Source organism: Sus scrofa, chromosome 14, assembly GCF_000003025.6.
Source record: "Sus scrofa isolate TJ Tabasco breed Duroc chromosome 14, Sscrofa11.1, whole genome shotgun sequence".
NCBI classification, from domain to species: Eukaryota; Metazoa; Chordata; class Mammalia; order Artiodactyla; family Suidae; genus Sus; species Sus scrofa.
Genome location: NC_010456.5, coordinates 63,461,577 through 63,482,460, shown reverse-complemented (window position 1 = coordinate 63,482,460; position 20,884 = coordinate 63,461,577). Strand labels below are relative to the sequence as shown.

General features: G+C 39.9%; 1 protein-coding gene across 1 annotated transcript in view; it reads left to right on the top strand.

The window, feature by feature from the left end:
- The window catches only part of ANK3 (ankyrin 3), a 393,067-nt gene that overhangs the window by 326,760 nt on the left and 45,423 nt on the right, over positions 1–20,884 (top strand). Inside the window, 9 exon segments of the mRNA XM_005671012.3 lie at positions 6,753–6,964; positions 8,626–8,833; positions 10,454–10,550; positions 11,273–11,501; positions 12,261–12,386; positions 13,136–13,258; positions 13,684–13,710; positions 14,961–15,042; positions 20,042–20,884. Of these exon segments, the coding sequence (XP_005671069.2) occupies positions 6,753–6,964; positions 8,626–8,833; positions 10,454–10,550; positions 11,273–11,501; positions 12,261–12,386; positions 13,136–13,258; positions 13,684–13,710; positions 14,961–15,042; positions 20,042–20,884 (1,947 nt within the window).

Here is a 20,884-nt window from a genome sequence, read left to right as displayed (position 1 = left end):
TTTCTATTGTACAGCAAAGTGACCCCCAAATACTCCTTTCTTAAGAGCATTCACATGACCAGAAGCTAACCCCTAGATATGGAAATCATCCTCTATGAAACCTTGAGATTTTATTCCTGCGATAGACTGTTCACACTCAAACCTGACCCCGACGGGGTCACCAACAGCCTTCAGAAACAAATCCCAGGCAGGAAAGAGTGTCATGGCCCCATTTGCCCAAGTAATCAAGACACTTAATGAGGTGTATGGAAGAGTGAGACAGAACTAATCAGGATGATCATTTGAATGCTCTAAGAAGAACTCATTTAGTGGGAACCTGATTTCTGCCCTGTCGGTTATGATTCATGCTATTATGACCTTCATAACCATTGATAAGTGCAAAGCATTTTATGATCCTCATTACTCTGTTGCAGAGTATCAGTTACAGAAAATGCTATCCAACCTTTTACAAATAAACTGAGTTCCAGGTTGCCTAAGAAATTTATCATTAATCAGTGAGGCAAGAATGCTGCAGGCCATTAACTTCCATTCCTTACACAGCAGAAAGTGCCACGGTAATCAGGGTTTTCTGCTCCTGGGGTGGGCCAGTAGGAAGTCACGTCACCTTTTGGACCAGGGTGTTTGCAGATCTATCCATTACTTATCCATTTATCAGCCACCACCCATGTGCCAGCTAGTAGACAAAGACTCTGTATTAAATAGTCATTGAGGAGTTCCCCTCATGTCTCAGTGGTTAACGAATCTGACTAGGAACCATGGAGTTGAAGGTTCGATCCCTGACCTTGCTCAGTGGGTTAAGGATCCAGTGTTGCCATGAGCTGTGGTGTAGGTCGCAGACGCGGCTTGGATCCCAAGTTGCTGCGGCTGGGGCATAGGCCGGCGGCTACAGCTCTGATTCAACTCCTAGCCAGGGAACCTCCATATGCCATGGGAGCAGCCCAAGAAATGGCAAAAAGAAAAAAAAAAAAAAAATATATATATATATATATATAAAGAACAAATGATAACCAGTCTCAATTACTACATCTATTAGAGCAAGATTTTAAAAATTAGGCAGTCAGAACTCCCTCATGGTGTAGTGGTTTAAGGGTTCAAGGTTGTCATTGCTGTGGCTCTGGTTGCTGTTCCCTGGCCTCAGAACTTCCACATGCCATTAGCACAGGAAAAAAAAAAAAGTTCCTGTCGTGGCTCAGTGGTTAACAAATCTGACTAGGAACCATGAGGTTGCGGGTTCGACCCCTGGCCTCACTCAGGATGCGGCATTGCTGTGAGCTGTAGTGTAGGTCACAGACGTGGTTTGGATCTGGCATTGCTGTGGCTGTGGCATAGACCAGCAGCTACAGCTCTACTTAAACCCCTAGCCCAGGAACCTCCATATGTTGCAGGTGTGGCCCCAGAAAAGGAAAAAAAAAAAAAAAACCAATAATTTGGTATGCAAAGTATGAGTCTCATTAATTCCCAATTGATTTCTTATTCACAGGGTACTAATTGAACGCTTTCAATGTGCCAGGCCTCAACATCAAACATCATTTAATGTCATGCAATTTAACCATGGTTACTTCACATTTTATGAAGAAAAATCTGACTTTAATACATATTAATAATATATCAAAATTGTAAAAAAAAAAAAAAAAAAAAAAAGCCTTGCCGTAAGGTGCTCACAATACTTAGTAACATGGCCACACATCAGGGCTTCACAATAACCAGCTGTCAAGGACACTTTCCTCATTTCCTCCTGCAGTTTTCTTTAGCCAGTTAGGTCTTTTTTTGTTTGTTTTGTGTTTTAATTTAATTGAAGTAGAGTTGATTTACAATGGTTGTGCTAGTTTCTGCTGTATAGCAAAGTGATTCAATTATACATATTTTTTCCATAGTTTATTACAGGATACTATAGTTTTCTGTGCTATACAGGACTTCATTGGTTATCCATTCTATATATAATGGTTTGCATCTGCTCATCCCCAAACTCCCAGTCCACCTTTTCCCCATCCCTCCTCCCTATTGGCAACGACAAGTCTGGTCTCTATGTCTGTGAATCTGTTTATGTTTCATAGTTAAGTTCATTTGTGCCATATTTTAGATTCCACATATAAATGATATCATATGGTATTTGCCTTCCTCCTGACTTACTTCACTAAGCATGATAATCTCTAGGTATATCCATGTAGCTGCATTTTTCATTTTTTATGGCTGAGTAATATTCTATTGTATATATGTACCACATCTTCTTTATCCATTCACCTGTCAGTGGACATTTAGGTTGTTTCCATGTTTCTAACCATCTAGGTCTTTAATTGCCTGTTTTCAAATGCTGAGCTAAATCATTTCATTATTGTATTTCAGTTTCCTCTTTTTGAAAGCAAGACACTGAGAAAAAAATGTGCTTGAGTTGAATCCACATTAAAATACTAAGTCTGTTATATTAGTTATTATATTCATCTCTATTACATTTATTATTTAATACTAACATTAGTATTACCTATGTAATAATATATGAGTATGCATTCATTATAATCTGTATAATTTTCTTCAGTCCCCCTCCCATAATTTTTATATAAATTATATGAATTTACACAGACATGGAAAGATGTGATTAGTTCCAGTTACATTTTTCTGACTTTTTTATTAAATACGCCTTAGAGTGTTGCATATTATAACATACTTCTACCCCCTTCTTTTTATCCTGCATAGTGTACCATAGTATGAATATATCGTTAAGTCATTTAACCTCTGTCTATTGATGGCCAGTAAAGTCCTGGAACAGATTTTAGGTCATAAGAATTCTGTAGTGACTTGACTGGTTTTCACCTCCTCGTCTTGCCTCCTCACTTTCCTACTATCTGCGTTGTTTTCTTATTTACATAGATATTCTAGAGTGTAATGGCCTCGCCTTCAACTCTAGCTCTTATATAAACCACTATTTAAATAATCGTTTTTGTCTTCTTACATTTCTATTAACTTTTATTCTCAGAGGGAAAAACTTAAAAGTATTTTAAGTACACATATGTACAGAAAGTAATCTGGTTAAGGGAAAACATCTTTTCTCCATTTCATCAGAGGAAATATGAATAATTCAGGAAGGTGATGTGTATACAATCCTACTTTAAAAATGGTGCATTTGAGACTCTAATGCCTAAAATCCACACATTAGGTATTCCTTGAGGTTGAGGCTTATCTTTAAAGTGCCAGTTAAGGAGTTCCTGCTGTGGTGCAGTGGGTTAAGGATCCCGCATTGCTGCAGCTCTGGTATATGTTGTTGCTGCAGGTCAGATTTGATTCCTGGCCTTGGAACTTCCATATGCTGTGGGTGTAGCCAATTTAAAAATAAAAAAGGACCAAGATTCTGTTGTTGTTGTTTTTTTGTTTGTTTGTTTGTTGTTGTTGTTTTTGGTCATTTTAGGGCCGCACCCACAGCACATGGAAGTTCCCAGGCTAGGGGTCAAATCGGAGCTACAGCTGCCGGCCTACGCCATAGCCACCGCAACACGGGGCCTGAGCTGTGTCCGCAACCTACACCACAGCTCGTGGAAACCCTGGATCCTTAACCCACTGAGCAAGGCCAGGGATGGAACCTGCATCCTTATGGATGCTAGTCAGATTTGTTCCTACTGAAATACAGTGGGAACTCCTCCAGTTCCATTTTTGATCTGGTTGACCCCTGTTTCTCTCCTAGTTGAGAATTAATTTGGTGGTGGTGAATCTATAAAATGAGAAGATGTCACTGATCTATTTTGCCATTCTACAAATTTCTATTTAGATTGTACAAATTTCTATTAGCTTCCTCCACCGCCTCAGCCTGTGTCTGATAAAGGAGGCAGATATGTTCATAGTGAGGGATGGTAGGGCATGTGCTGTATGTATCAAGGGTATGAAGAGAGGCTTATGTGAGTAGCAAAGACAAAAACAAAACCAACACCCTTCCCTGAAGCTGGGGCATTTTCCCTTTATTTTATAGCCTTACTAGGAGGTGGGTGTGCCAGGAGACTGTATCTTGTTTGAATTAGTGTCTCCATGTAAATTATTAGGTTTGAACATTTTAATATATGTTTATTGTCTGTTTTCTGTGAATTGTCTCTTCATACAGTTTGCCATTTTCTTTTTTCTTTTTTTTTTTTTTTTTTTGCCCTTTTAGTGTCATACCTGTGGCATATGGAGGTTCCCAGACTAGGGGTCGAATCAGAGCTGTAGCTGCCAGCCTGTGCCATAGCCACAGCAATAGCAATGCAGGATCCGAGCCGCATCGGTGACCTACACCACAGCTCACAGCCATGCTGGATCCTTAACTCACTGAGCAAGGCCAGGGATCAAACCCGCAACCTCATGGTTACTGGTCAGGTTTGTTAACCACTGAGCCACGATGAAAACTCCTAGAGTTTGCCATTTTCTATCAGCTTTCCTGTCATCTTATCAATGTGTAGCTGCCATTGGTATTGAGCATATTATTGTCATGTGTGGCTAGTATCTTTCCCAGCCTAGCTTTTGTCATTCAGGTTTACTATTTTTGTCATAGAAAATTTTATGTTTTTATAGAGTTAAAACTGCTTTTTAGGCCTCTAGGTGTCCAATTTTAAATGGGAAAGTTTCCCCTATCCAAGGCTAAAAGATATTCTCTTGATTTTTTTAGGGTAATATTTTCACTTTTTAGGTAATTAAGTCTCTTGTCCAGCTGGGATCTTGATTAATATATGAGAGAGAGAGTGATTTAGCTTTGTTCTTCCAAATATATTTTCAGTTACCTCAACACCATCTTTTATTTATTTATTTATTTTTGCTTTTTAGGCCCCGCAACCGTGGCATATGGAAGTTCCCAGGCTAGGGGTTGATTTGGAGCTACAGCTGTGGGCCTGTGCCACAGCCACAGCAACTTAGGATCCAAGCCAAGTCTGCAACCTACTCCACTACTCACGGCAACACCTGATCCTTAACCCACTGAGCAAGGCCGGAGATCAAACCTGTGTCCTAATGGTTACTAGTCGAATTCGTTTCCACTGAGCCACGATAGGAATTCCCAACACCAGCTTTTAAGTAAACTGTCTTTCCCCGACTGAATTGAAGTTTAAATGTATAACTAAGTGTATTAAATATATGATACACATATAAAAGCAGATATATGGACTTACAAATGTACTAGGAGTTCCCATTGTGACTCAGCAGTGGCAAACTCCACCAGTATCCATGAGGATGCAGGTTTGATCCCCGGCCTCACTCAGTGGGTTAAGGATTCCGTGTTGCCATGAGCTGTGGTGTAGGTCAGAGACGTGGTTCAGATTCCAAGTTGCTGTGGCTGTGGTGGAGGCTGGCAGCTGTAGCTCTGATTTGATCTCTGACCTGGGAACTTTCATACTTTGTGGGTGTGACCCTAAAAAGACCAAAAAAACCCCCTCAAATATACTATATATGTATATACATATATAAAGTTGAATCTATTTCTTGATTCTCTATTTTTGTCTTCCTGACCTATTTTTCTGTTCTTCTGTATTTCTTATATTCTTATACATCTCTCTATAACTGTTTTATTGTGATACTTTCAGCTTTTTTTTCCTTTTTTCTTTTTTTTTGCTTTTTAGGACCACATGTGCAGCATATGAAAATTTCCAGGCGAGGGGTCAAATCAAGCCTATGCCACAGTCACAGAAATGCAGGATCTGTGACCTACACTACAGTTTATCACAACACCAGATCTTTAACCCACTAAGCAAGGCCAGGGATTGAACCCGTATCCTCATAGACACTAGTTGGGTTCATTACTGCTGAGCCACAATGGGAACTCCTGTTTTTAAATCTTATAAGATAAATTCTCCCTCACAAATCCTCTTTTCCAAAATACTTGGCTAGGCTCAAATACGACTTTGTAAGATTTTTGAAATCATTTCTTTCAGTGAAACCTAGCAGAATTCTGCATGGAGTTGGGCTTTGAAGGAGCCCCGTTTGGCTGCACTAGAGGAGGTGGACCAGAGTCAGGGGAGGTGGTGACAGGGCGGGTACTCTCATACCCTAGGCAAGTGGAGACATGGTCTGAATAAGGGGATGGCTGGAGAGCAGGCCATTTCCAAAATAGAATCAATTGGACTTTGACCTTTAGATGTGAAGTACAAAGAAAAGTCAGTCATTGCTGTTCAACTGGAGGACTGGGAAGAGTATAAACCCTCCATCAGAGTGAGGGCTGCAAGGCAAGAAGTAGGTGTGGGGATGGACCGAAGCAAAGAAGATGTGACCACTTGGAAACAGGTTGAGTTTGATACCTAAGGGCCACTGAGGACCAGACAGCAGTTGGTCATGATGGTACACATCCTTTGGGTAACTTAAAAATATTTTAAAGGAGCTTTCTGATAAAGTTCTAGAGCCTTTCAGACAGGGTGAAATGTTTACTCCCTTTCTTGTGGGGCTCTACTTTTTTCTGACTCATTCTTACTTTGGGCAGCTTGTGGGCAGATTATTGCAAATAATCACAGAATTAAAGTATCCCTTCTTGAAGCATAGAAGTTTGTCCAGATGTGGTGAAATGCCAGTTTCTGAAGATGCTTATTCCTCTTCAGTAGAAATAGTTTTCTACAAATACTCTACATGAATAGCTTTATAACATCATTGCGATGCTTGATACTGAGGTCACTGTGGTTTTCTCTTTATCATAAAAAATCCATTTAGACTACTGAATCTAAAGAACTGTAGTCAAAGTTACACGTCCGCTTGACTCAGGATATTGTATGAGTAGGCTTATTCTCATGGCTTTTTTCATTCATTTCTCTTTTCAGAACTTGATAGCCCAGAAGAATTAGGGAAGAAGCGTATCTGCAGGATTATCACTAAGGATTTCCCGCAGTATTTTGCAGTGGTTTCACGGATTAAGCAGGAAAGCAACCAGATTGGTCCCGAAGGTGGCATTCTGAGCAGCACCACTGTGCCCCTTGTCCAAGCTTCTTTCCCAGAGGGTGCTTTAACCAAAAGAATTCGAGTGGGCCTCCAGGTAATGTTCACAAAACATTGTTTTCCTTGGTGCACGCAGCGAGCACGAGAGCATGTTCTGTATGGAAACCTGTGCTCAGGACTCATCCTAATGATACATTGCTAATCACAGCATTTGAGGAATCATTAGCCTGCTTTAAATAAAAGAGTATTAAGTGTCAAATTAGCTTAGTGGCTTATCAAGTAAGGTACATATTTTATGGTTTTTCTGTTGAGACCTATCACTTGGTTCCTGGGGAACATCTTTTTTTTTTTTTTTTTTTTTCTTTTTTTGGCCGCCCTGTGGCACATGGAGTTCCCAGGCCAGAGATCAGATCTAAGCCAGTTACTGCCTACACTGCAGCTGCCAGATCCTTTAACCCACGTGCTAAGCCTGGGGATCGAACCTGTGTCCTGGCACTGCAGAGATGCCACTGCTGTGCCGAAGAGGGAACTGTAAAGATCATTTTTTTAACCAGTGGTTTATTGGACTCAGCATGCAGAGTAGCAGCACACCAAAGAGCACATATATATTATTAGAGAAACAAACCATACTTGATTTGGTTCATAATACGCCACATCATAAAAATCAGTAATGGTGATTTGTAAGCTTTCAAATTTTCGTTCAACTGAAGTAAATCATAAATGCTAGGCTCTATCCAAACCAGTTGGAACTTGTTTTGGTTTGGAAAGCTGGCTGAAAAGCTTGGCAAGCAGGGTCTTTCTTGTATGTGTCCATTTTGGTTAGAACTTCTCCAGTAGTTTTTTGTCATTGGATAAGAAAAATAACCTGACATAACTTAATTTGTGTTGTTAATTCATATAGGAATAGTTCACATATTCAATAAACATTCTGTGCTAAAAAGACTACCTTACATTTGTTCAGTAAACCTTTGGCACTAAAATTCAGTAAACATTTTGTGCTCAAGAGACTAACCTTATGTTTCAGTGGTCTGAAGTTCCTCTCCACTGTCTCCCATACTGAATATTTTACCAAATAGCAAAGAAACAAAAAGAAAGAATTTTAGGCTTGATAGGCTAGAGCTGATTTTGACCTCTTGTATACCCTTTTGTTTCTTAACTCTGGAAACCTCACTTTTTGCAGGGGTATAAGTTGCCTCTGTAATGTTTTACCGCGTACCCTGCATAGGTGTGAAGTATACTGGACTCAGTGTTTGTGGTCATTTGGACTAGACGCCAAGGCTTCTCTGCTATGAGATCTGATTCCTTCTCTCTTTCTCATGGGAGCCCAGGCTATCTGTGTTTTGCTGGGGACATAATCAGGCTGGCCAGCTCCAGGGTTAGATTGTTTCTGTTGGTGTTTTATGCCTTCCTGATATAGTGAGAAAGGATGAAAATGAAAGACATTTTGAAGGTGGTTGTTGAGGGGGTTTTTTCCCCTCCTCAATCAATAAGTGAAGTTTTGGGAGTTGTCACTGTGGTGTAACAGGATTGGCAATGTCTTGGGAGCACTGAGATACAGGTTCAGTCCCCAGCCCAGTACAACGGATTAAGGATCTGGCGTTGCCACAGCTGTGACTCGGATCTGATCCCTGGCCTGGGAACTCCATATGCTGTGGGGTGGCCCAAAAAAGAAAAAAAAAAAAAAAAAAAGGTCAACATTCTGAGAAAGAGAAAAAGAAAAATGTCCCCTTTCATGTAAGGTGCTCTCTCTGTCTCTAGGCCCAGCCTGTCCCTGATGAAATCGTGAAGAAGATCCTTGGAAACAAAGCAACATTCAGCCCAATTGTCACTGTGGAGCCAAGAAGAAGGAAATTCCATAAGCCCATCACGATGACCATTCCAGTACCCCCGCCCTCTGGGGAGGGCGCTTCCAACGGGTACAAGGGAGACACCACCCCCAATCTGCGCCTTCTGTGTAGCATTACAGGTTTGCCTCCGTTGTGGCTGTACTTGCTGTTGATGTTAGCATTTGCAGAGATTCTGTACAGAGATAGATAATCTTTCAACACCCCGCCAACATGATCAGAGTAGGGGAAAAAAAGAGTAAAACATTTCACTTGTCCATCACCTCATCTCTCTTCTCCCTGTAATTCTTTAAGATGCTGATGTCATGACATTGGAAATTCAGGGATACTACTTTTCCTGCTATTCAGATTAGTGTTAGGAAGAGTGCTTTTGTTAAGGTTATTGAGGGTTTTATTGAATCTACCAGAGCATCAGGTAATCGCCTGGTGACTTAGGTAATAGACCTGGCAGCCCCCTTGGACTGCAGGAAATTAAATGGACTGTGGGGAAAATAGAGGCTCCCACAGAGCACCAGGGGTAGGAAGGAGCAGGGTGAGTCCTTGATTCTTCTCACTTAACTCTGTTCACAAGTGTAATCCAGTAGACTGAATATACAGGGCCTAGGGGGAACCCAGCTTGTGATCAGCACCTGGAACCCCAAGCCAGTTCATCATTTGATTAACCTGGCTTTTTTTTTTTTGGCTGCACCCAAGGCTTGAGGAAGTTCCCAGGCTGGGGGGTCGAACAAGCGCCACAGCAGTGACAATGCCGGGTTCTTAATCCACTGCACCGCCAGGGAACTTCCCTAATGTAACTTTTAAAGTCCAAGATTAAGATAGGTTTTTTGTTTGTTGTTTTCTGAAGAGTAATTTATTTTTAAAATTAAAATTTTTTTTTCTCTTTTTTGTTTTTAAGGTTGCACCTGCAGCATATGGAATTTCCCAGGCTAGGGGCTGAATTGGAGCTGCAGCTGCCAGCCTACACCACAGTCACAGCAACTGGATCCGAGCCCCACCATCTGCAACCCATGCTGCAGCTTGCAGCAATGCTGGATCCTCACCCTACTAAGCAAGGCCAGGGGTTGAATCTGTATCCTCACAGACTCTATGCTGGATTCTTAACCCACTGAGCCACAACGGGAACTGAACAATAATTTTAATGGCTGGTTCCCCTCTTAGCCTGGAAAATTAAGTGATTCAGATATACTAAAATGAGCTGCCTCTTAACTTTCTTGAAAGTTCTTGCCTTTTAAAAAAAAATAAAAGGATTATATTATCGATCTGAAACAACAAATCTTTGTACTCATAAAAAGCACTTAAAAATTGTGGCTTAAAATGAATGGCTTAAGCTTGTGTGCCCCAAGTTTAAACCATTCATTAGTCTCCAAACAGAAAATAATTTTTTTTCTAACCTAATATTATCCTTTTTTTGGCCTTGCCTATGGCACTGGGAATTTCCCAGCCTAGGAATCGAACCCACACCACAGCAGCAACCTGAGCCCCAGCAGTGACAACGCCAGATCCTTAGCTTGCTGCACCACCAGAGAATTCCAAATAGTAGTATCTTACAAGGAGATCACTCTAAGCTGGTAAAAGTATAAAAGGAGAGTAGAGAGGAAAACTACCTTTAGTACATGTCATTACTTCAAAGTATTAGAAGTTGTGCAAGTTACTAACTGTACAGAAAGAACAGGATGATGATAAAAATTTTATAAGGAGCATCTCCCCTAATAAAGTCCACATTTCTGCTATTGTTCTCTCAGGGGGCACATCGCCGGCTCAGTGGGAAGACATCACAGGAACTACTCCTTTGACATTTATAAAGGATTGTGTCTCCTTTACAACCAATGTTTCAGCCAGGTATGAAAATGAAAGATTCCAAAAATCACTAGGAATTAGTCTCATTACCTTCTGGAAAGTAAACATTATTATTCTTTAAAATGTTGATGGCGAGGTTGGGCATAACTCCGAAATTCTAAATTCACTTGGATGTAACTTTAGAATTTCACATTTTACCCAGTTTTCACTATAAGGTGGTAAGCGTGCTACTGCCAGTGGAAGTTGTTAGCAGTTCATAAAAACTGATAGGATTTCCCTTTCCCATTTTTCCCTCTACAACTCTTATTCCTTCCAATGACAAAGTAAGAAATTAAGCTCTGAGGCAGGAATAGACAGGAAGGCTTATCATGAGTATGTATAAGAAAGGAATAAGAATTTTATGGCAAAGAAAATAGAGGGAAAAAAATCCTTAGCATTTTCTTAGCAAAATTATAACATAATAAGGTAGGGTTTCTGTGTTTGATAAACAGAGCAAACATCTTTGCTGTTTGTTTAAATGGACAAGTTAAGTTTTGGCTTAGTTCCTTTATATACTCTTATTTTTTAAATTAAAGGGTAGTTGATTTACAGTGTCCTAATTTCTGCTGTACAGCAGTGACCCAGTCATATGTGTGTGTGTGTGTGTGTGTGTATATATATATACACATTAATTTTCTCATACATACTCATTTTTTAATGGTAATTTTTTTAAAGATTTGGCTTAGAAATTACCTCATTTTTATACTCATTTTTGTCTTTCTCAGATTTTGGCTTGCAGACTGCCATCAAGTTCTAGAAACCGTGGGGTTAGCCACACAACTGTACAGAGAATTAATATGTGTTCCATATATGGCCAAGTTTGTTGTTTTTGCCAAAATGAATGATCCTGTAGAGTCCTCACTGCGGTGCTTCTGTATGACCGATGATAAAGTGGACAAAACTTTAGAGCAGCAAGAGAACTTCGAGGAAGTTGCAAGAAGCAAAGATATTGAGGTACCTTGCTCACATCAAGTTCATTCAATTTCTCTGTCCAGATCAGGAGTTTTATTTTTGAGGTCATAACACAGCACCTACTGTCAATGTCAAGTATGGCTGACATTAGTTTTTGTTTTAAAAAGCTGATACAGATCCACTTTCAAATTATTTTAAGTATCTTTGAGGTTGTCTTAATTGGTTAAAACATAGTACCCATGAGTCTAAGTCATGGTGCCATTTTCCTGTGGTTACTTATTTTCATGATTACAGTCTATACACAATACCATGATTTTGCTTTGTCAACCCTCGGGATCAGAGAAGTATTTAGGAGTCCAGAAAAAACAAACTTTCAAGGAGTTGCTGCTGTGGCATGGTGGATTAAGGAGCCGGCATTGCCACAGCTGCTTAAGATTCAATCACTGGCCTGGGAACTTCCATTATGCTCTGAGGGAGGCTGAAAAAAAAAATTGCAAATTCTCTAGATTAAAGTGATTGACATCAGGCACTTTTGCAAACATGTTTAAAGTTGCCAGCATAGAAATAAATGTATAATTCTGTCTTGTACATGTCCGTGATTCAGTTTCTAATCACAACTACTAATGACAAACCAAGAGCATTATTTTTGTGGCAAATAGCACCACAGAAGTAATTTCCTATATTAGGAGACCAATGTGACATAGAAACATGTCAGTCTTTCAATGTTCCATGACTTAAAAAATCTCAAAATTCTTTCCTCTGAAAGTAACATTAAACTATGTCTTTTTTTTACTCTAAAAGGTCCTGGAAGGAAAACCTATTTATGTTGATTGTTATGGAAACCTGGCTCCACTCACCAAAGGAGGACAGCAACTTGTTTTTAATTTTTATGCTTTCAAAGAGAACAGACTGCCCTTTTCCATCAAGGTAAATCACCTTCCACCAAGACTCTGTGGATTATTGTATTTTTTTTTTTTAATGCTCATAAAGAATAAAAAAGGTTCTCATGATTCAGTTTGCAGTATCCCACCAAACTTGCATTCATACACACAAGGTCAGATTTTGTCCTAGTTCTACCTGAGTATACTTCTGAGCCAGGAAAGCTTTACGGTTAGTCCAAAGAGTCTTTACCTTTTAAAGAGCTAAATAATCATTTATATTTAAGTGCATGTTTGTAAGACCAAGCAGTCTAGAATAACAAAAGGCTTCATATCTGGATGTCAAGCAAATAATGGATGAAGTCCAGATTGAATGTTCAGGTTTCATCTCTATTTCCAGTGGAGCCGAAGGACATTCTGGAGGAAACTTCTTCTCCAGAGAACCAAAGGGCATAGGAGAATTGTTTTATTATTACTTGCTGTTGTTATTGTTGCTGAAAATGAGTCTTCGAAAATATTATTAGGATGAAAATGCACATAAGCCAGACTGTACAGTGCACTGTCAGGATAAGACAAGCAGACACATCGTTCCTGTGTTTATACTAGGAACTGGCCATTCTAAATCTGGCCAAGTTTAATGTGACTACATTGTTGACATATAATTGTTCTCATCTTTTTCCTTTACTCTTACTGCCTCTTGAAAAGGGCTCCATAAAACAAACATGCTTAACTCGTATACAGACAGGAATCCTCAGAAAAGTCTCTTTCTGTAACTGTCAACTACCGAAATTCTTCTAGATTAGAGACACCAGCCAAGAGCCCTGTGGTCGTCTATCTTTCCTGAAAGAACCAAAGACGACGAAAGGCCTGCCTCAAACAGCTGTCTGCAACTTAAACATCACTCTGCCAGCACACAAGAAGGTATCTTTTAATACTCGTTTATTTTCACTTTCCTTCCCTGGTCTTGAAGAGGTGGGCCTTTGGTATGCCATTAAGGAATGCTTTGTAACATGATGAAAGCTCTTGAAACCCAAGTTTTATTAGTCTCTTTGTGTAGTCTTATGACTGTGGTGTCAGATTCTTTTGATTTGTATGATGGAGTCCTGTTTATTGCTTCTGCTGGCAGTTCGTAGATTTTTATGCTCGCGGATAACGCCACACGTTAATTTGCCATGGATGTACAGCTCTTGATTTTTTTTGTTGCTGTTGGTTTTTGATTTGCTTTGCTTTCTAAAGCAGCTTGCATTTTTGTGCTCCCTACTCAGTCCTTTTCATATCCTGATATTCTTTTCCCTGCTGTCCATTATAATATTCCTTGTCTCTGCAATGCATCTTGGAACCAAAAGGAGACAGAGTCAGATCCAGATGATGAGGTAATATGACCACTTCTGCTTTTACTCTATCAGAGATAGAATAGGGATGGAATCTGTAGAAAAGAAGTTGCAGAGGGCTAAAGTGTGGGAAACATATTATATTTTTGCAGATCCTAGCTTAAATGTGGTAAATGATATGTATTTTTTTCTTAAAGAATAGTTTACTCTTCCCCATATACAGAAGAATACTTCAGTCCATTCAATAGAATTATAATCTGGCTAATGGTTTAAAAAGTTCTTTAAGCATTTTTAAGTGTGATGGACTGGCATGTATAATTATACATTGGGGCATATTTTCAACTAGTATCTATTGTTATAACTTTAAAATCAAAGATGATTAATATATAGGAGTTCCCACTGTGGTACAGTGGGTTAATGACACGGCTTATCTCTGTGGCCATGCCAGTTCTTTCCCTGGCCCAGTGCAGTGGATTAAGAATATGGTGTTGCTGCAGCTGTGGCATAGGTTGCAGCTCTAGCTCAAATTTGATCCCTGGCCCAGAACATTCCATATGCTGCAGGTGCAGCTGAAAAAAAAAAAGATGGTTAATAGATGAAATGTTATAGTTTTATATACTATAAAATATGTGCTCAATGGCCATAGATAAATATTTGATATACTATTTAAAGAAATTTATCCTGGCCATTTTTTAAGAGTATGATTACTCAAATAAGTTTTAAACGAATTTTTCCTTGTAAGTTAGCTCCTAATTCTCTAAGTTTTATCATCATTGGATTTTTAAAACTCACACCTCAGTAATAATAAATAGAATCAGTGGTCTTAAGGCTCAGTAACATTACTCCTAATAAAACCATTACCCTGTTTTTAATGGCCTCATCTACACTTTATGCCTATTAACACAAACAACAACAGTAATCAGAGTAATAAACTTTGTGTGCCTTTTTTCCTTGAATGTACTCACAAAGAATGAGTGTACATTGTGATGTATGTGCTTTCAATATGAACCAATTTGGGGAAATTTACTGCTCGGCATCAGAAGTCTTTGTAATGCTCGTCTTTTATTTGTAGTTCCCTGTAGTCTGCTGTGTTGGTGCGCTTATATTTTGCTAAGTGATGGTTTTTTGGTTAAGACATTGGGGTGGGGTTGTAGAACCACCATAGGAAAAGCCATAAGACGAAAAATAAGGATAAACCAGATATCAACATGCTAGCTTACCAAATGTTTTGAGAGGATTGAAAGTGTCACAGGGAGGGTGGACATAGTCTCTCTTTTCTTTTTCTTTTCCAGATGGAGAAAACAGAACGACGACAGACCTTTGCATCATTAGCCTTACGTAAGCGCTACAGCTACTTGACTGAGCCTGGAATGAGTGAGTTTCCTAATGCACTTACTAATCTTTGTGGATTTTTATAAGAAGAGACATTTTTTCTATACCACCTGAATTTTGAGGTCATTTGAAAACCCAATGGCAAAAGAAAATTGCCTGTAGGAAAACTATCATAAGACTTAAGTGATATATTGTACAGAGTTGGAGATGTGAGGTATAACACCCCCCCCCCCAGCATGGCTTTAAAAGACTTTTTAATAGCCATCAGCTATTTTTTTTTTTTTTAAATAAGAAACTTCTATTACTTGACTTTGAAAAACCTTGGTTTCACTCGGATTATTAACTATGCTAGGAGATGATGTTGTAGTAATGTTGCTTTAAAGCTGTGCCCAAAAGAGAAAATGTTTACTTTCACATATGTAGGGTGATGTAAAGGATGACAACGTAACTCTCGTCATCATCTCATTTTTCTTAATATAGGTAGGTTATTATATCTTAATCCTGATTCCTTTCCCAGTCGGCAAGAACTATATTTTCCCACCTTCTTGAGGTAGCACTTGTTTTACTAATTTCTTGTTTCCTTCCTCCCTCTCTCTTTCCCCCTCCCTCTACTTTTTATTAACTATCAACTCTAAGGCTGGTCTTCATGAGATTCGTGAAAGCTTTTTCTTCTCTCGATGACGGTTTTAGTTCATTGTTAATGGACGTGCAGATATCAGGGCAGAGATTCATTGAGTCATGCCAGTTCATTCTCTCTTTGGGTCTCCCCCTCTCTGCTTCCCTCATCCTTATGGGCATCACTTCAGGTTATGACTCCAGCCCTCGAGATAACGGAGATAATGCCCTCCACCAACAGGGGGTACGGGTGCTGAGGGTAGAAGATGTGTCAGATTCATGTTGCCCGGTGCCACTTTAACCATCAGAGGAGGATTTATATGAAAATTATTCTTAAATGCATGCATAATTTCTAGCTGTTTCCCATCACTCCCAGTTACATGAGTTTGGGGAGGATTGGAAGCATACCAGTAAGCACTGCAGTGTTGATTTTCCCCATCTTTCCTGAATTTCTGCTTCTGTGGGCCAACCTAGCCTACTAAACACACAGACAGAAACTATTCCATGACTTAGCTCAGGTGGTTTTAGCATAGCCTTTTTTATTTATTTTTTATTTTATTTTATTTTTTTAAATTCTTTTTTCTTTTTTTTTTTTTCTTTTTTTTTTTTTGCCATTACTTGGGCCGCTCCCTTGGCATATGGAGGTTCCCAGGCTAGGGGTCCAATCAGAGCTGTAGTCACCAGCTTACGCCAGAGCCACAGCAACTGGGGATCCGAGCCGCGTCTGCGACCCACACCACAGCTCACGGCAACGCCGGATCGTCCACCCACTGAGCAAGGGCAGGGATCGAACCCGCAACCTCATGGTTCCTAGTTGGATTCGTTAACCACTGCGCCATGACGGGAACTCCAGCATAGCCTTTTTTAAAAAAGATTTTTTATTGTATTTGATTATGGTGTTCTGTCAATTTCTGCTGTATAGTAAAGTGACCCAGGTTTATATATATGTATATATACACATTCTTTTTCTCATATTATCTTCTATCATGTTCTGTTACCAGTGATTGGATACAGTTCCCTGTGCTGTACAGCAGGACCTCATTGATTATCCATTGTAAATGGAATAGTTTATATCTACTAACCCCAAACTCCCAGTCTGTCTCTTTGAGTACATACTAGGGAAACTTTTATATTCAAACACCAAATGGGCAGCGTAAGAGAAATGAAATCCTACCACACTCAGGAATATTCTTCCAGCTGTCTATTTGCCTTTAGCATAAATGTCTAAATCTTTCCAAAACCATAAAGGGCTGACATTAACTCCCATTATGCTGTGACGCAGGGAAGTAGGGTGTGTGTGTGTGTGACCAGATGGTTTTTCAGTACAAGTAAATCTCTGGGGAGAAGTTTTCCTTGGGATACTGTTTAGCCCCAGAGCTAAGGCTCTCATGATGGAGCTGGTTGGGATTCCCAGGCAGCATCCTTGAGCTTTTGGACAGGCGCTGTGGACCAGCTACCAGAGGTCATGGGTAGCTCTGCGCGGGCAAGCTCTCATCTGATTTTAGTCCCTCAAGTATTTAGGGAAGAGATGAATTGTGAGGTCAGGTGTGTGTGCTAAGTCCGTTGAATTCGTCCCACTTCTAAAAGTGTAGCTAATTTTTTGGTTAGCTTCAGTTAAGGTATCTGCAGTTTGTCTTTCTTGACTTTTGATAGAAGGAAGAGGGTACTTTTCCCTGTTTTATGAGAAGAAGTATAGTGGTGGTGGATGAAAGAATGGGAAGAAGTAAAAGGAACTGAAAGAAAAACTAAAGAAATGTTATGGCCCCTGAATTGGCACTAGAACTCCAAGTGAATGCAACTTTTCCCCACCTTCCTTGTCTTTTCCAAACTCCCTATACCTCCAAAGAAAAGATTCTGGTGTAATTCAGTGACTGAAATCCAGAAATTCCCTTTGTTATAATGGGTATCAAAAAACAGGTATCATTGGGAGTTCCCACTGAGCTGAGCAGTAGCAAATTCAACTAGTATCCATCAGGACACGGGTTTGATCCCTGCCCTGCTCAGTGGGTTAAGGATTCAGCGGTGCTGTGAGCTGTGGTGTCACAGACGCTGCTCAGATCCTGCATTGTGGGGTAAGCTGGCAGCTGCAGCTCTGATTAGACCCCTAGCCCGGGAACTTCCATATGCCATGGGTGTAGTCATAAAAAGACAAAAAAAAAAAAATAGCTATCATGAAAGCATAAAATGTAACTAATCAGAACATTGGCTGCTTCGAGCAAAGTCTAAAACCATAGACATGGTTCAGAAGACTATCTCTGCTTGGTGGAGCCAGACTTCAGTGGTGAAGGAGAGAAGCCTCGGCAGCTTCTGGTCGTTCTAAAAATAACGACCTCAAAATAAATAAATAAAATAAAAATAAATAAGTAAATAAAATAAAAATAACGACCTCAATTAGTGCTCTTGAGATACTGAACCAAGCCCGAGTCACCCAATGGAAGGAATCCCCCAAATCTTCCATCCACTGTGTGGCATTTCCCAAAGAATTAAGCAATGCGATATTGAGAATTATGGCCAGGACAAGTAATGAATGGGTGAGTTTTCCCTGAATTTTCCAGTTGTCTTTAGGATAATGTGTAAGCCTAGAAAAGGATCTATTCTGAATGTTTGAATTTAAATGTACACTAGGAATGAAAATCTTCACTCTTGTGGGAGTAGCTGCTAATCCAAGGACTGGATGGTAGCAGTGGCACCAGCACAGCATCAAGAGGAGCATAAAGATGGAGCTGATTCTCATTCCTTCTTCACGTTTCACTCTTACTCTGAACCAGTGCTTTCTGGGAGCGAGACTGTACTCAACCTTGACATAGAACACTAGCCCTTGGCAGGCATTCCAAACCTCTGTGACCAGCTCGGTTTGTTTCTTAGTCTGGTAGAAGGAAAGGGGACCAAGTGTGTTTGCTCTCCTCCTGTGAGTGTGCGTTCCTCATTTGTGTTTCTTGTCCCCCTGCCAGAAGAATGCTGGTGTGACATCCACCTTTCCTAGTGGTAGGTCTGCCTCATGACTTCTCCCGTGTTTGGGGTATCCGTGAATCCCATGACTATTCCGGGATGGCACCAGAATCATTACCTTTGACATCGATGAAATATATAGACAGATAAAGACTGTATCCCCCTGTAGTTCCTTACATTCAGGGTGTTAAAAATCTGACTACGCTTTTTAAATTCCTTCCCCGATACCTTTTGAGAATTAAAAGTCTAATGGGTTATGAAAAATAACTAAGTAAACTGTGTGCTTTTATCCACAATGAAGGCAACACCAGACATGGATATATTTAGTTGCAGATGGATTTTTAATATGCAGTATTAAATGTTTTCCTAAAATCTCAAAAGGTACCAAGACTCCACATCTCATGGAAAAAGTGTACTCTTCTTTCGAAATGCTCTTGTGAAAGTGTTTTTTAAAGTCTATATATTGTGCATAATATGGCATAAGAACTGTATTACTTCTTTGGCCCGTTTGCCATGATCTATCGCGCATGAGAAAATGTTTTCAGTTGCTTGGCTTGCTTATAGTAACCATGAACCATAGTTCTGGTTTTTTTCCCCCTTTATGTGTGTGTACATATGCATTCTAAAATCATTTCATATTACATTTTCCTTTTTTTTTTCTCACCAAAAGGAATATACTGCATGGAAAAGATAAATGCAAACATTCCTTTTCTTTGTTTTTTTTTTTTTCTTTTAACATTCTTACTCAGAAAATTTCTTGCTCTTATTGGCTTTTTATGGGTGTGAAGCATAACCGAATTGTGCATGGAAGATACAGACTTAAAAGCCAGTGGCTTCACAGTTTGCACATCAGTTGCCTGTCACTTAAAAGCTATTTTGGAGTCTGCATGAAATAGGCTTGAGTGAATTTCTAAAAAAAGAGTTTCAGACATTTATTGTATAGCTACGCACATTGATGTGGTTCTTCGTAGGTGCAATCCGTATCACCGAAAAGTCCAAGGAGAGGGAACATTAGAAATTCCTAAAATGAGGGTTATATGGTTGCACAAAACAAACATGTTCCTATACAGGCAAAATAGAACGGCTATTGATATTTCAAAACCAGCACATAAGAAAGTCAATAGGAAGTAAGGGAACAGTTTTCCATTGTGGTTTTATTTTTCTCATCATTAATTCTTTCCTCGTGTTTTTTAATTTTTCATTGTTGGCCTCTTTGGTTGCAATGTGCTTTTTTGTCTTTCATTTCACATTGCTCTGTGTTCTTTATTTTGAACTTTGGATTCGTTATGTCTGTAGAAATTTATTTTCCCCTCTTAATTGTTCTTTTTGCCTCTTCCATTCTCAATCATGCAAACAGTTGTACTTGCTTTTGTAATATTTCAAAGTTTACTGACCAATTTTTTTCTCTGGTCTCTCTGTTTCTCAACCATTTTTGTTGATTTTTGTGTTTGATTTCATTTTACAATTTAAGAAACAGTTGAACGGAGTGCAGGAGCAACAAGATCCCTCCCCACCACTTACTCATACAAGCCATTCTTTTCTACAAGACCATACCAGTCCTGGACAACAGCTCCGATCACAGTGCCCGGGCCGGCCAAGTCAGGCTTCACTTCCTTATCAAGCTCTTCCTCTAATACGCCATCAGCTTCTCCATTAAAATCAATATGGTCCGTTTCAACTCCTTCGCCAATCAAATCCACGCTAGGCGCATCAACTACATCTTCCGTGAAATCCATTAGTGACGTGGCATCTCCAATTAGATCCTTTCGGACAATTTCTTCACCAGTAAAAACAGTGGTATCACAGTCTCCCTACAATATCCAAGTTTCCTCTGGTACCCTGGTTAGAGCCCCCACGGTCACAGAGGCCTCGCCTTTAAAAGGGCTGGCATCCAATTCTACATTTTCCCCTCGAACCTCTCCGGTGACAACGGCAGGGTCCCTTTTGGAGAGGTCATCCATTACCATGACCCCCCCTGCCTCCCCCAAATCCAACATTAATATGTATTCCTCCAGCCTGCCATTTAAGTCCATTATCACATCTGCAGCACCTCTGATATCATCACCTTTAAAGTCAGTGGTATCTTCGGCGAAACCCACAGTTGATGTCGTTTCAGCCGCTAAAGTCACCATGGCCTCTTCTCTCTCATCGCCCGTGAAACAGATGCCTGGACCTGCCGAGGTAGTGTTAGTCAACGGGTCGATTTCCCCTCTGAAATATCCATCGTCCTCGACTTTAATGAATGGATGCAAAGCCACTGCCACGTTCCAGGAAAAAATTTCCACGGCTACAAACTCTGTGAGCTCCGTGCTTAATGCAG